The sequence below is a fragment of the Lagenorhynchus albirostris genome, unplaced genomic scaffold, assembly GCF_949774975.1.
Source record: "Lagenorhynchus albirostris unplaced genomic scaffold, mLagAlb1.1 scaffold_74, whole genome shotgun sequence".
NCBI classification, from domain to species: domain Eukaryota; kingdom Metazoa; phylum Chordata; class Mammalia; order Artiodactyla; family Delphinidae; genus Lagenorhynchus; species Lagenorhynchus albirostris.
In genome coordinates, this window is record NW_026783531.1 from 792,624 (window position 1) to 808,595 (window position 15,972).

Sequence of the window (15,972 nt, forward strand, 5' to 3'; positions counted from 1 at the left end):
GAAATACTTGTTCCACCTCTAGGTAGTAACAGCGCAAAACCAATGAAGTTTACTGTTTCACCCCCCAAACCTGAAGAAAGATCTAGTTCAGCATCAACGGCTTGACAAAATTATTGTTGGAACTATAGGCCAATTTCAAAACAACACTCAGGGTCTAGAACGACAGTTGCAGGGTGATTATTTAGATCCCAGTATGGATGCCATTTATCCTGAGGACAGCCTACCTAGGGATTTTTTGGGGTGCCCAGATGAACCTACAGAACCCCCTGAGGAAGCTGAAATTTGTCCATCCCAGCAGGATGCCCAGTGCTAAGTTTGATCACTTGATTAAGGTGGTTTCTTCCATATCTCTCCATGGTAAAGTTATTGTTCCCCTTGGTAATTGATAAATAATCTGTGGGGTGATAATTTGGGATCAGTGAAGATCCTACTTTCAAGCAACTCTTCACCCAACTGTGCATCAATGATAATCTTTGTCTGAATCGATTATTACATTGATAGTTGCAAGATGACACTTTCCTATTCTATCATCCATTTTGCATTTATTAGCTGACATTATTCTTTACAGAAGAGCTCCCCCACTTCATTTTGAGTATCACCAGTAACTCATGTGCTTTTTTAAAAATTAACTATGTTATACCTTATTATAATAATAATGTTATTCTTTGGAATGTTCCTTTTGTCTAGATTTGGCCAATGCGATCTCTGTTATTGTTTAACCACATGATGCTTTTTTATTACTAGAATAACTTCTAATATATTACTACTCACAAATGGGAACTGTGAAAGGAATTCCAGAAGGTGTGGTCTTATTCAGACTCTTCTTAGAAGTTTGCCTACTTCCTGTGTACTCTCAACCCAAAGTGAGGCTTTTGGGTTGGAAGGAGATACTTCTGAATTAAAGTACAGATCAGTGTCACCCAATTGTAATCCCTATTCCCTTTTTTCTATGCATACCATATCTACTGCCATTCTAATCCTTCTGTTGGGCACCTCTCTCCTCCTCTATATTTATTTACAACAGTCAAGAGCAGCAATTGGCCAACCGGCCCCTATTCAGTTCTCCAGTCCATATGCCCCAAGAACTCCTTTTTTAACTGGTCTGTGGAGGTCTTGGCCTACCTCTTCTACCTACTCAAGTAACTCTTTTTTTTTTTTTTTTTTTTTGGTACGTGGGCCTCTCACTGTTGTGGCCTCTCCCGTCGCGGAGCACAGGCTCCAGACTTGCAGGCTCAGCGGCCATGGCTCACGGGCCCAGCGGCTCCGCGGCATGTGGGATCTTCCTGGACCTGGGCACGAACCCGCATCCCCTGCATCGGCAGGCGGACTCTCAACCACTGCGCCACCAGGGAAGCCCTCAAGTAACTCTTTTACCACGAATTTAATTATCTGTGTTTCCGTTTATAGGATCTTACCTAGCCGTATGGCCTGCTGCCTCTGCCAAGTTAAAAATACCATTGAGGTTGTCCGTAAGACAGTCAAGATGCATTGTGACAGTGAATGCCTGACAGAAGTCACACGTTGTGGTGAGTCTCAATTGTGGGATAATAAATTTTTAATTTAATTTTTAATCAATGGTGATAATTTTTAAAATTAATTTAAAATTAAATTTAATGATGTAATTTCATTATTTTAATTCATTCATTCAGAGTTCCAGCTCCCTATGTTTCTAAGAACTACCCCCTTGGTAAGAATCAGAGTGTTGGTTACATTATTAAGCTAATAGTTGCTCAGTTACATTGTTAGCTTAATAATGTTACTGATCCACATACATAAAGGGACAAGAGAAAGGAATGGAAGCGGGAAGGGAATTAACATTAATGGCCACATATCCTATGCTGTGCTCTCTGCAAATGAGAACTTATTGATAGAGTGCATCACAGTTTGTAAACTGATTTTATATACATTAGGTCTCAATTACCATTTGTGTTATAGGACAGGTGTAAATATATTGTTGTTTATTTTGTTTGTTTCTGCAATTGTATAAAGAGTACAAGTGATGCTGTTTTATGTCCTATTTGGAGGCTGAGATTTCTGGTTCCATAACCAGAAGCTGCTACCTAGCCCTTCTAATGGAATGGAGAGCTAGTTCATTCTTAGACTGTCCAGCTCTGAACTTGCTCTGAATCTCAAGCTTTTCTATCCACAAAACACTTAGGGGCTTTCAACTATTTTTCTATATATTAGATTTATTGGCACTAACTCGGTGACTTCCAAAATGTGCTTTCATGCCCACGTAGCTTGAATACAGGTCTCTATCGCTGATCTGGAGCACATCATAAATAATAACACTTTGCTACTTATATAAAGACAATATCGCTGATTTTTCAACACAATTTGTTTTTTTTGTCTGTGACACACAGCTTGTGGGATCTTAGCTCCACAATCAGGGATTGAACCCAGGCCACAGCAGGGAAAGTGCCGGGTCCTAACCACTTGACCACCAGTGAACTCCCCCAAACAGTTTTTTTACTAGTTGTATTACTCCCTTGTCCCACAGAAGTGGGCAGAAAAGCCATTTTTAATCTCCTTTTACAGGTGAGGAGAAACAAGATGAGAGGTGTTAAGTGTTATGATCCTAGTGCCCCGATCTCGTCTCCCCAGTTTGGGGCTCTCTGCAAGCCCATGCTCCTCCTTTCTCATGACACTTCCCTCCTCCTTTGACCCTTAGGAAAAATACTTTTAATCCTTTTGGAAGAGAATCCCAGCTACACAATGGTACACATTACCTTCCCACAGTCAGAAGCTTTGGATGGTTCCCCAAGTAAAGCTGGAAATATTAGAAGTAAAATGAAATGAAAGCAAAGTAGCCATCTGACAGAAGTTGCTTTTTCCCTTCTGCATTTTGGACCTCAAGTATTATTCCATTGATTTGTTGAACATTCCACATGGGCATACAAGTGGGCAAATCTCTTAACTTATACCCCAGATCCCTGCCCAAATTTTAGCAATGAGCCCAGGCGGGCATAGTGTTTTTTTCCTGTATAGAGTTATCTGTTATGAGGGCCTGGACATATGGAAGCAGGGAGTGAGCAAAGGATTCGGTGGGTGGGTGGAGAAGAAAATGTCCAGATGACGACCTGTTAACGGCAGTTGTTGTCGTGGTCATCTGTGATAGTAGCAAGGACACAAGCACACTAAAGAGGTGGATAGAGGAAGCCTCACACTCCTCTGCCTCTGAGGAAGGACAGGATCGGGTATATAAATTTGAGGAGTCACAGTAGATCTGCAGAGAGTCCAGCTGAGTAGGGGAATATTTGTCTTCCAGCCTTGGAGTTTCTTCAGTTCTGGCCCCTGGGAACCAGTGGAGTAATCCTGAATATAGTTAGTGTATTTCACGCTACAGAATTTTCTGAGTAGATAGCCACTTTTTCAAGAGATATCATTTTGCTGTTGCCAGTCATAGACTTAAGTGTGTGTTTCTTTTTCTCCTAAGTGGCACTCAAACGTTGACTGATTCCTAATTTATTTGGCTGTGTACTGACTAAAAGCTGTCCCATCAGTCTTCAATGATCAAAAACAGTTATTTTTGACAGATGAAGAAACATCTATAGGGAATGCAAAAGGATCGTTGATGAAGATGTTGCAAGCCTGGAAGAAGAACAGCAGCGAGCTGACTATTGAGTCAGAGAGGGCATCCTCAGATAAAGTGCTGTCAGCTTGTCAGGCTTCATGAATGAGCAGCTGGACTTTAATAATAAAAGTGATATTATCAGTGCACTGAATTACATACTGCCTTTTATCTCAGAGGGAAATCTAGGAGATGTGGAATCAACATTATTACCATTCATTCAACTTCTTTTTTCAAATACACGAGATGGAGATATGCCACTGGGCATTTTGAAAATCAATACAAGGAGCCCTTCTGTTAAACCTGTACCCAACAATTCAACTAATAAAAATAAATTGAAGAAACTTCACTTTCTGCAAAATTTGTTAGATGCAGAAACCAAAGAAAAATTTGATGAGGTTAAAAAGGAAGATAAAGCTGCCATGCATACGCGTTCCAACCATTTAGGTGCCATGTTTAAACTCTACATCTTTCAAAAGAAATTGGAAGCTGCCCAACCAGAGAAAGACAGCCTAGCAAAGATTGAGAGTACAGAGAAAAAGCTGCTGAGAGTGAACAGGGTCCTCAGGGCCCAAGGGGCATACAGAAAATGCACCTCAAAGCAGTGGGAGATGAGAGCGTCAGGAGGAAGCGGAATGCCCGCAGTCTGTGGCGAACACTGCCGAAGAAAGAAGGCTCAGGAGGCCATCCCCAAGAAAGCTGAAACAGCTTCTCATGGTGCAGAGGCCCAGGAAGCTGGTGGGAAAGTCGTCCAATGCAGAGTCTTCATTCATAAAGGAACCCAAGGCAGCAGGCTCCTCTTCCCTGAAACAGTACTTCAAGGGCAGGCCTTCTGCCTCCATCCCTCCAAAATCCCCATCTGAGGTTAAAAGCAAATCAAAAGACTTATCCCACACTATTTTTGTTTTAGAAGCTGTAAAGGCTAGAGTTAGAAATATTGAGGCTCCTGAAACAATCTCACCTTCTGGTGAAAAATACATCTTCCATAAAACTCAGTCTCATCGGGTCCACGGAAAACCCAAAGTCAAAAGGAGTCGAAAGTTCAGAAAGAAAAGTTCACTCAATAGAATGATGCTTGCAAGCTCTCCGTTCTCTGTAGCGAGGAGTCTCATAAATTCCCCTCCACGAGAGGCTGTTTCACCTTGAAGAGAAGTGACTTCTCAGGAAAATCCTTTTCCAGCATTATTTTCTTTTACAGACACTTCTGCAGAAAACACTAGTTCAGAAAACAATACTGCACAAAATGTTTCTGTTGAAATTATTTCTAGAGGAAACTCTAGTCTGCCAGGAGGAAACGGCCCTGGAAACACTACCCATAGGAACGTCTCCACTGCACATTCTACTGTTGCTGCAGACAACAGTATGCCAGCTGTTCAACACACCAACAAAACACACTGGGAGTACCACAACACGGGCACTGAATTATCCCCTAGCCCACAGGCTTCACTTTCCCAGGGCTCACATCCCCAGGTGATGAAGTTGAAACTCAGCTAAACCAGCAGTTCTGGTCCCTCATCCCCAATAATGACATGCGAAGGCTCATTTCTCATGTTATCCAGACTTTGAAAATGGACTGCTCAGAGACACACGTGCAGCTGGGCTGTGCCAACCTCATGTCTCAAACAGGCCTCCTGATGAAACTTCTCAGCAAGCAGCAAGAAGTAAATGTTTCCAAAGCGGAATGGCGTACGGACCAGTGGAAAACTGACAACTATATCAGTGAGAGCACGGAAACCCAGAGTGAGCAGAAAGAGCAGGAGTCAAGTGAGGTGAGGATAACCCCTGACACACGGGAGCTGGACTTTCACTCAGTTTAGGACATGCCATTAACGTGCCCAGGCAGGAATACCACGGGCTCCTAGTCTGTACCTTATCTGCAGCCATGAAACTGGCTAAGACAGTGATCTCCCACTTTGCTCGTTTAGAGAGTGTGCCACTATTCCTAGGGTAGACTAGAAAAGGCATAACACAAGATAAATAATGTGTAGATAAATAAATTGTAGAAGAAAATGCTAATGATAAGATTAATAACATTAAATTTGGCTTGTTCTTATAGAAGCTACTCGCCTGAAAGGATTGGGTTTTATAGTATTTTAAGAATAGTTAACTATCATTTAGAATAGGATTAAAAATAGCTTTCATCCCTTCCATCTTCTTGTGTTTAAAAAATTGTTACTTATTTTTTTTAGCACACAGAAGAAGTTTCAGGATATGGCTATAACAACAAACTCATCTTGGTAATATCTGTAACTGTAGTAGTGACGATTTTGGTTACAATTCTGTGTCTCATTGAGGTAAGGACAATAATTAATTCAGATTCAGAACCCACAAACTGAGAATCAAAGCCACCTTTCCTCCTACTAGTATTTGATTTTTCTCTTTAATCAGGAGGACTGAATACACTTTGTTCTTTTACTGAAAAGTATATTCCGAGGATTTTTGTTTGTTTGTGTTTTTGTTTGTTTTTTCTCTGTGTTGGGTCTTCATGGCGGTGTGCGGGCTTCTCATTGTGGTGGCTAGTCTTGTTGTGGATTACGGGCTCTAAGCACGCGGGCTCAGGCATTGTGGCTCATGGACTTAGTTGCTATGCAGCATGTGGGACCTTCCCAGACCAGGGATCAAACCCGCGTCCCCTTCACTGGCAGGCAAATTCTTAACCACTGTGCCACCAGGGAAGTCTCCACAGTATTTTTAAAGGAACTCCACTCCCAGGAGATCTCTATGGAATTGGATCCATGGTAACAAGCCATTGGACTATTTTGACAAGTGAAGTTTATGAGAAGGCCAGAGTTGACATGATAGTAAAATATCTTCAACACAAAAAAATATGCTGATTTCATGTACTCACCAGTCACTCTCATTCTACTGTTGATTTCTTTACTTGTTGGCTGAAATGATGAGAGATATAGGATCTCCATACTCATGGAGCGATCAGTCACCCTGGGAGGTTTAAAAGGATGTGCCTAAAAGATAAAAGTGTGATCTCTTGTATTCCTTAGGTTTACTTAGCAGCTGTCTTCTCCAGTGTATTAGGAATTGTGTAGATAGCTTCCATTAAAACACTGCAAGTAAAATCCTGCAGCAGGCTACCCTAAAGTATGTCATATTTATAGTAGCCTATTCCTGGAGCTAGCCTGTTTACCTTTTGTTCAGTTACATAATGGTTTATTACTTTTCCCAACAGGCAGTTGCTAACATTAAAAGAGTGACTTTAATAAGCTGACAATCTTGATTCTACCCTACCAATCCAACCTACTTTATTTACCTTTTCTCTTGTAATGGCAGCCCCGCATTCCAGCCAAAGCAGCTCCTCACTATACGCTAGTTACACCAAACCCATTCCTACTTTTGTCTGTGCCTTTGACCATCTAAAATTCCTTTATTTTGCTTTGCCTGTGGAAGTCCTATTAATCTCTCAAAAGCCAATTTATGTTCAGATATCTTTCTTCATAAAGCGTTCCCTGAATACTCCAGCCCTCCTGATCCTTGTCCTGTGAGGTTTGTCACCATTTCTTAGGGGCCATAGCAAAGCAGTCCCCTCCCCTCAGAACTGACAACAGTGGTAAGCAGTTTTTAAAAGGCAGCCCCCAAGAGAGAAACACCAATGTTAGCACATCACGGAGCTGAGCAGAGATGTGTAAGGACCAATGGCTTCCTGGCCTATCAGACTTGAATAAAACCTGACATGATGTACTAACTTCTCAAGAGAACTGTGTCTATCTGCAGGAGGTTTGGTCAGTAGTGAAAGCATAGAAAAGGTGAGGAGAGACCAACATGGGCAGTGCCCATCCTCACATTGCCCGAGAGTAGAGATGGCACCTTAGGCAGCATAACTGAAGAGTCAGGCCCACTAGCCAGGCTGTGCCTGTTGAGGAGATGGGCCGATCCAGCTACCTCAGGCCTTCCCATTAAATTCTCGATTCAGCTGATTCCTTTTCTAATTCTGTTCTCACCAAGTAGCCTTCGATTTTGTGACTGTGCTTGAGTGTGCCACTGAGGCTTGTATCTACAAAAGGTAATTCACTGATTGTGCAGACACGGATGCCCTGTGTGTAGAACAGCTGTATTTCTCATTGTCCAGTAATAATTTGGCATTCTGATTTTTGATCAATGGATCAAAAATCCATTGATCAATGGATCAATGGATCAATTTTTGATCCACAACAGGAAGACATGAGTTCTCTCTTGGTGAGGAAGAGTATGATTTCTGAGCCTAGGAGGCTGGAGACTAACATGGGGTCAGCTTGCTAGTCATTGGCCATTGCCCAGACTGTACCCTCTACATCTCCAGGTGGCATATGGCCTTTTGCTTTTTTACAGTTTCTATAAAGTCCCCTTTTTATTGTTTTTAACTTCTGTGTAGTTTAACCTTACATTTGTTTTCTTTTGTTTTGATTTCGCCTGCGAGATCTTAGTTCCCCAAGTAGAGATTAAACCTGTAGCCTCCGCAGTGAAACCGAGGAGTCCTAACCATTACTTCTTCTCCCCACTTACATGATAAGCTTTTTGAGGACAGGGGCCATGCAGTGCTCTTCCTATGGTAGCCAATAATGGTGTTCAACAGAAGAGAGATGAGGCGTTATGTCAATTCCACAGTGAGGAATAATGCAGCCGAATATTTATCTGAAGTAGCATAGAGTCCAGCAATAGACCCATGTTTTCTTAAGACTTTTGAAATGTCATGTTTTAGTATTCGAATCAGTGGGAAAAAATGAATTAATGGTGATAGAATAGCTGCCTAACTATTTGGGGGGTAAATAATAGCAGATCCCCATTTTTCATCTTAAATAAACATATTTCCATAAATGTGAAGAAAGACCACATAAAGGTATTAGAAGAAAATAAAAGCAATATTTTTATAATCTTATGGTGGGAAAGAGCCTTCAGAGCCTGATGCCACAAGCAGAGCCTTTGATATATTCCACCATCTTGTCTGTGACACCAGCTTAACACTGATTCATGCCAAGCGTAAGAGGAAGAGTTTTCCATATATTGTCTGATTTAATGCCCACAGTCCTGTAAGGATGATATTACTATCCCTCCTTCATAGATGAAGGAGATCAATGTAAGGCCCCAGTGGCCAAACCAAAAGCAGAAGCTAGTTTCACCCGACTGCAAAGCTTGTGCTCCCTACTCCACTCTTTTGTCTTGTCTCCTCAGAGACAAAAAAACTGGAAAGATTCGAATCACTGAAATTCAATGAAAGCCAGTATTTCTTTACTATAAGGAGTTTTTTGTTTGTTTGGGCGTGGGGGGTTTGGCCATGCTGTGCAGCTTGCGGGATCTTAGTTCCCTGACCAGGGATTGAACCTCGGGCCACAGCAGTGAAAGAGCCAAGGCCTAACCACTGGACCACCAGGGAACTCCCAAGAGTTTCATAAGTCAACAAGAAGAAGACAAACAGTCCAGGGAAAAAGGGGGCAAGGGCTGTGAAGAGTAGGATGTGTGTTGACAGTCAGCCACCATATCTGCCCGACCTCTCCTCATGGCTGATGTGCGGTGGGTTTTGTTAGCCAGGCCTTTGTCACCTCATGACGTAAAAATAATCCATAATATTTTCTTCAAGTACTTTAATAATCTGTCTAGAATTTGTTGTATTTGTTTTTTTCGTGTGGTTGAGGTAGGGGATCTAACATTTTCCCCCTGTATGAAGATCTAATTGTTTTCAAACATTTCACTGAATGGTTTAGTCTTTCTTCCCTGTTCTAATATTCTTTCTTTATCTGGACTCTATTCTCTAATCCAGTTATCTTGTCCTGTACCAGTACCAATATCACACTGCTTAATTCCAGTTGCTCTATAACACATGTTATATCTGGTAGGACAAGGTCCTACTCTTTGACCTTCTTTTTCATACATTTCATAACTATTCTTACATATATTCTCTACCAAATGTCTGCTGGCCAGGTTTTATTTAAAAATTATTTTGGCTATAAATGGATTGCATTGAATTTGGAGGTTAATGTGAGGAGAATTGACCTCTTTACAACCTTCTAGGAGGATGGTATCTCATGCCATGTAAGTACATCTTCTTAATGTCCTTCAGAAAAGTTTTAATATTTTCATCACATAGGTCTTACAAATTTTTGGTTAAGTTTATCCCGAGGTACTTTATGCATTTCTATTGATATAGTAAATGGGATGTTTCTTCGTTAGTTATTTGTGTTATATGGGAAAGCTATCAAGGCTTATATGTGGATCTCTTGATTTTGTATGGAGCCATCTTACTCACGTTGCTTCCAATAAAATTTCAGTTGATTCTTTTGATCTTTTTAGGTCCCTCATTTCATGTGCAAATATGTTTGTCTTTTCCTTTCCAATACTTCCTTTTTCTTATCATACTGATTAAGACCTCCACCACAATGATCAACAGTAGCAGTAATCATGGGCATCCTACTGTTGTTCTTGACTTTAAAACAATGCTTAGGTTTCTGCTAGATACTTTTATTTTCTTTTCCTAATTCTAAGAGATTTACTAGGAGTTATCTGTTGAACATTATCTAAAACAGTCAATAAAATATATCGCCTGCTGCATGCAAGTCCCTATGTTAGGTACTGTGGAAGAGTCAAAGGATTATTAAACAGGGTAGATTTCCTTTCCTTAAAAACGTTATCATCTCACTGGGTAGATAAGATTTAAAGTAAAAAGGAATGAATGAGGATTTGGAAATACTTGTAATGGCTAATCATGATCATGTTTTCTTTAAAAACAGATTTATTCTCATAGAATTGCAAAAGAGGAAGTGAAAAAGAGAAGCAGAAGGTAAATATTGGTTTTGAAAGCAGAATTTTACAACTAGAGGAGAACTTAGAACTCATCTATTTCAATTTCCTGACCAAAGGCAGGAAGAATGTTTAATTACCCTAATGGTTTACCCTAATTTATTTATTAGCAGAATTAGCTCCCCAGCCCAAGCTGACTTAGAACAGGACTGGCACCGATTCATCTGCTTTCACTTGTCCTTTAAGGAAAGAGGGTGGACGGGGAGAGATTTTGGTTGTACCTGTTCCTGCTGGCCTGATACCTGGTTCCTAGGCATCAGGCCAGGCCAGAGGCCTTCTAGGAGGCTCTGGGGTAGGGAAGGCCACATGGTTGGGGATGTAGGGGCTGGCCTCACTCAAAGCTGACAAAAGGTAGAACATATGAGTCACTTTTGTAATTTGGCAAGGAAACTTCGCTTCTCATCCTACTGTTTTTTATGCCCCTACTCTATTCCCTTTATCCAAACTTCATAGAATTTTAACGGGGAGAAACGTTAGACAGTATTTTGTCTCTTCCTTTTATAATAAGGAAATGGAGAAGGAGAAAGGGAAAATATATTGCCCCATGGTCATACTGCTAGTGATTATCAAAAAGAAGAGGGTCCCTTTCCACTGAGGACTTCTCTACTGATCGCACTGTGCTTGGGCTGTGAGCTACGTTTTATGTCACGAATCAGCATACACATACTATATGGACATAAGTAGCTTCTGAAACAACCTTATTTTGCACTCTGATTTCTTTCTCTTCTATTTGTATTCAGAAAGAGTATTTCCCTGCTGGTCATGGCCTTTAAACTGATTCCACAATTCACTGACACCACAGTGACAGCCTGCAATATGAAAGTCAGAGAGGTATACATAACTTTGCTCGTTGGTTTCAGGTGTTTACTTGGTGTGATTCAACTTATAGGATAGAGCAGCCAGGAAAATAAAAGCACCTTCTGCCCACACCCAAACCCCAGCAAATGATGCATGTGTGACCAAGTCCGAAACGGACTGGTGTGAAGCGCATCTAGAGAGTAACGTGTTTCTGCCCTGCGCCGTTGTGCAGTGTTTTCTCTGCACGATGTCACTTGGCCAAGGACCAAGAAAGGTGAGTGGGGCTGAAAATCCTGCCTATACTCCATGCTAAGCTACATGTAAAGGTCTCCCCAGAGACACTAGGGGGCCATTTTGGACAGACACAGAGAACTTCTGGAAGGCCAGCATGCATGCAATGATTTTCAAGATCCCGGATCTGTGGTGACTTTGCTCATTGTGATTATGGACTGAGGTACCCATTTAGTCCTAATAAGACCAGAGATGACACATTGTGAGACAGATGAAAAATGACATGTAACACTAACTGTGTGTTTTCCTCCAAGGGGCTTTTTTCGATTTCTGCTGCGTAAGAGAAGCTCAGGGGAAAGTGAGAGTCAGGTAAGTTTGAGGAGGAGAAAGTACTGTGGCCAGAGAAAGCAGGCGAGATGCAGAATTAATATTTCCCTTTCTGTTCCTAGGAGGACCCTTTCGGGAGAAGGCGGCCACTTTGACATAGGGATACGTATAGGCCTCTCAACGCCACACGCAAGGAAAATATGGCACAAAAGCTACACGACAGGGAGTCTTCTGATGAGGATATTTCTCCATCCCAGCAGAAGGCCCAAACTCGTAATCCTGAGCTCACTGAGGAGGCTGAATCTTTTCCCCAGGAGGGCCCTGCTCAGCATCCGCAGACCCCTGAGGAGGTTGAATCTTTTTCACCCCAGGCAGAGGCCCAGACTCAGCATCCAGAGCCCACTGAAGAGGTAGAACCACCTCCACTTCAGCAGGAGGCTCCATCTCAGCCTTCAGAGGCCCCTGAGGAACTAGAAACTCCAAGTCCTCAAGAGTCCCTCGCCCAGCCTTTGGAGACACTTAAGGAGCTTGTAGTTCGACCAGTAGCACATCATGGGGTAAATGAAGCTCAGCAGTCAAACTTGTACAATGTCACTGATAAAACTCTGGATCTGGCACTTACCATAACTCCACAGGTCACTAAATAGGTCGATCCTTCTCCAGTCCAGCAGGAGACCCCATCTCAGCCTCCAGAGACCCACGAGGAGGTTGAACCTCCGCCAGTCCAGCAGGAGGCACCATCTCAGCTTCCAGAGAGCCCTGAGGAGGTGAACCTTCTCTACTCCATCAAGATGCCCCAACTCAGGCTCCAGGTCTCCCTACTGAGTATGTACCTGAAATTCCAGTGAGTGAAGAGGTAGCATCTCTACCTGGCGTTCAGCGTCACGCTCATTCCAACTTGCCCAGTGTTACACTTCAACATCTGGATTTGGAACTTAACCATCACTCCAGAGCCCACTATGGAAGCTGAATTTCCTACAGCTCAGCAGGAGGACCTGACTCCACCGCTTGAGCATCCTGAGGGGACAGAATCTTCTCCAACCCAACAAGAGACCTCAGCTAAGCCTCCAGAGCCTCCTGGAGAGGTTGAGCCTTCAAGGGAGCAGGAGCAACCAGCTCAGCCTTCTAAGCCTCCTGGGGAAGTTGAACCTTCTCCAACCCAGCAGGAGCCCACAGGTCAGCCCCCAGGGCCTCTTGTGAAAGCTGAGCCTTCTCCAAGTGAACAGGATCAACCGGCTCAGCCTTCTTAGCCTACAGAGCCTCCTGGGGAGGTGAAACCAGCAACCCAGCAGGACATTCCAGCTCAGCTTTCAGAGTCTTTTGGAGAACCTGAAACCTCTGCAACCAAGGAGGAAGCCTCAGCTCAGTATCCAGAGACCCCTAATGAGGCAGAATCTTCTGCAACCCAGCAGGAGATCCCAGCTCTGTCTCCAGCAGAGATAGAAACTTCTGCAACCCTGCAGGAGCAAGCAGCTTAGCTTCCAGAGCCTCCTTCAGGGGAGGTGGAACCTTCTCCGACTCAACAGGAACAGCCAGCTCAACCTCCAGAGCATCATGAAATGACAGTTTCACCTCCAAGTCACCCTCATGCTCAGCATTCAGACTTATCCAGTGTCATTGTCAAACATGCAGATGTGGAGCTTACCATAACGAAAGAACCCACTCCAGAGGTGGGACCTTCTCCAAATCAGCACAAGCCTTCAGCTCAGCCTCAGTGCCCCTTACTAATGCAGAATTTTCTACAGTGCAACATGAGGCCCCCACACTGCCTTCACAGCCACCTGAGGAGGTTGAACTTTTGCCAGTTCAACAGGAGGCTCCAGCCGCACTCCAGAAGACAGTACACATAATAAACCTTCAGTACAAGAGGAGACCCCAGCTCAGTATCCGGAGCATCGTGGAGAAGAGGTTATACCTGCCACAAGCCAGCAGTAGACTCCAGATCAGCTTTCACAGGCTCCTGACGTACCTCCTCCACCTCAGCAGGAAGCCACAGCTCAGCATCCAGAGTCCCATGGTGAGGTGGAATCCTCTCCAACTCAGTCTCCAGAGCTCTCTAATGTGACTGAAGTTTTCTCTCCAGAGCATCCTGTGACAACAGTTTCTCCTCTAGGTCAGGATCAAGCTCAGCTTCTGCAGCGGCCCGATGTCACTGTTAAACCTGTGGATCTTGCCCTTACCGTAACTCCAGCGTTCACTAATGAGGTTGAAACTTCTCCACCCCAACAAGAAACCTCGGCTCAGTCTACAGTCTCCTCTCAGCAGTTGGAACCTTTGTCAGTCCAGCAAGAGTTTTCAGATCAGCATCCAACCCCCTCTGAGAATGTTGAACCTTCTCCAGTTCAGCAGGGAGCCCCAACTCAACCTGAAGAGCTTCCTCAGGAAACTGACCCATCTTCAAGCCAGCAGGAGAGCTCAGCTCAGCATCCAAAGCCCACTGAGTGGGTTGGACCTTCTCCAGTCCAGCATCAGCACCCAACTCAGCCTCCAGGGGCCTCTACAGATGGTGCAGCTCAACCTTCAGTACATAATGAAGTGACATTCTCACCTCTAGGTCCAGGTGAAGTTGAAAATCCAGTGTTGCCTAATATCACAGTTAAACTCGTGAATCCTGCTGTTGTCTTAACTCTAGAGCCCAGTAAGAGGTTGAACATCCTCCAGTGCAGCAGGAGGACCCTACTCAGACTCCAGAACCCCCTGGAGGGATAGAGCTTTCTTTAATCCAGGAGGAGGCCCCAGCTCAGTCTCCGGTTCCACAGGGGAGCTCAGCTCTATGTCCGTAGCCCCCTAAGGAGGTGGTACCTTCTCCCACAGAGCAGGAGCTTCAGGCTCAGTCACCAGAACTCCCTGCAAAGGTGGAACCATTTCCAGTCCCTCAAGGGACCCTCCTCACCTTCTACAGCCCCCTGAGAACATGGAATCTTCTCCAGTCCAACAGGAGTTCCCAGGCCTACCTCTGGAACCCCGTAAAGCGACAGAACCTGCTCCAGCCGAGCAGGAGGCCCCATCTCAGCCTCCCGCGACACCTAAGGAGGTTGTAGCACAAACTCCAGTGCATTATGAGATGACAATTCCAACACTAGGACAGGATCAAGCTCAGCATTCAAACTTGCCCAGAGTCACATTTAAACCTTTGGACCAGGGGCTTCCCACAGCTCCATAACCTACACGGAGGCTGAATATTCTGCAGCCCTTCAGCAGACTACAGTTCCTGCAACATAGCCCGAGGTGACATTTCCAAATGCAGAGCAAGTTCAGGCTCAGCATCCAACCTTGACTGAGGTCACAATTCAACCTTTGGACCTTGAACTGACCATAAGGCAACAACCCAGTAAGGAGTATGAACCTTCTCCAACCATGCAGGATAACTTAACACAGCCTCCAGAACCACCTAAGGAGGTTTCTGTAGCTCAGCTTCCAGTATATCAGAACCCAGTCGTTCCAACACCAGATCAGGATCACACTGAGCGTCCAGCATCACCCAGTGTCAGTTCAACCTTTAGACCAGGGGCTTACCACAACTCCAGAACCTACTATGGAGGTGAACATTCCACACCCCTGCAGGAGACTGTAGATCCTCCAACATACCCCGAGGTGACACTTCCAAATCCAGAGCAAGTTCAGGCTCAGCATCCAACCTTAACTGAGGTCACAGTTCAACCTTTGGACCTGGAACTTACGTTAACTCTGGAATCCAGTTTAGAGGTTGAACCTTCTCCAACCATGCAGCAGACCCAAGCTCAGCCTCCAGAGCTCGTTAAGGAAGTTGTAGCTCAGTCTCCATTGTATCCCGAGGTGCCAGTTCCAGCCCCAGATCAGGATCATGCTGAGCCTCCAGTGTCACCCAGTATCACAGTTAAACCTTTGGACCTGGAGCTTAGCAGAACTCCACAATCTACTACAGAGTCCGAATATTCTACAGCCCGGCAGCAGACTACAGCTCCCCCTCCAAAACACCCTGAGATGACACTTGCACAGCCAAACCACACTCAACTCACAAGTCAACCTATGGATGTGGAAACTACCATTACTGCAGGATGCAATATGGAGACTGTACCTTATCCAATCATGCAGGACACCCCAACACAGCCTCCAGAGGCACCTCAGGACGTTGTATTTCAATCTCCATTCCAGCAGGAGGTGACAGTTCCAAATCCAAGTAAGGATCAAGGTCAGCATTCAACATCATCCAGCGTCAGAGTTCATTATGTGGACCTAGAGCAAACCACCACTCCAGAATCCACTATGGAGGCTGGACATTC

General features: G+C 44.1%; 1 protein-coding gene across 1 annotated transcript; it reads left to right on the forward strand.

The window, feature by feature from the left end:
• Nucleotides 1-248: 248 nt before the first annotated feature.
• On the forward strand, nt 249-11,987 carry LOC132514351 (leucine-rich repeat-containing protein 37A3-like). The gene is given in 11 exon segments (XM_060138969.1): nt 249-357; nt 1,350-1,526; nt 3,537-3,647; nt 3,650-4,135; nt 4,138-4,212; nt 4,215-5,000; nt 5,003-5,340; nt 5,761-5,865; nt 10,285-10,334; nt 11,833-11,952; nt 11,954-11,987. Coding segments are annotated over 11 exon segments (2,391 nt in total).
• The last annotated feature ends 3,985 nt before the right edge of the window (nt 11,988-15,972 follow it).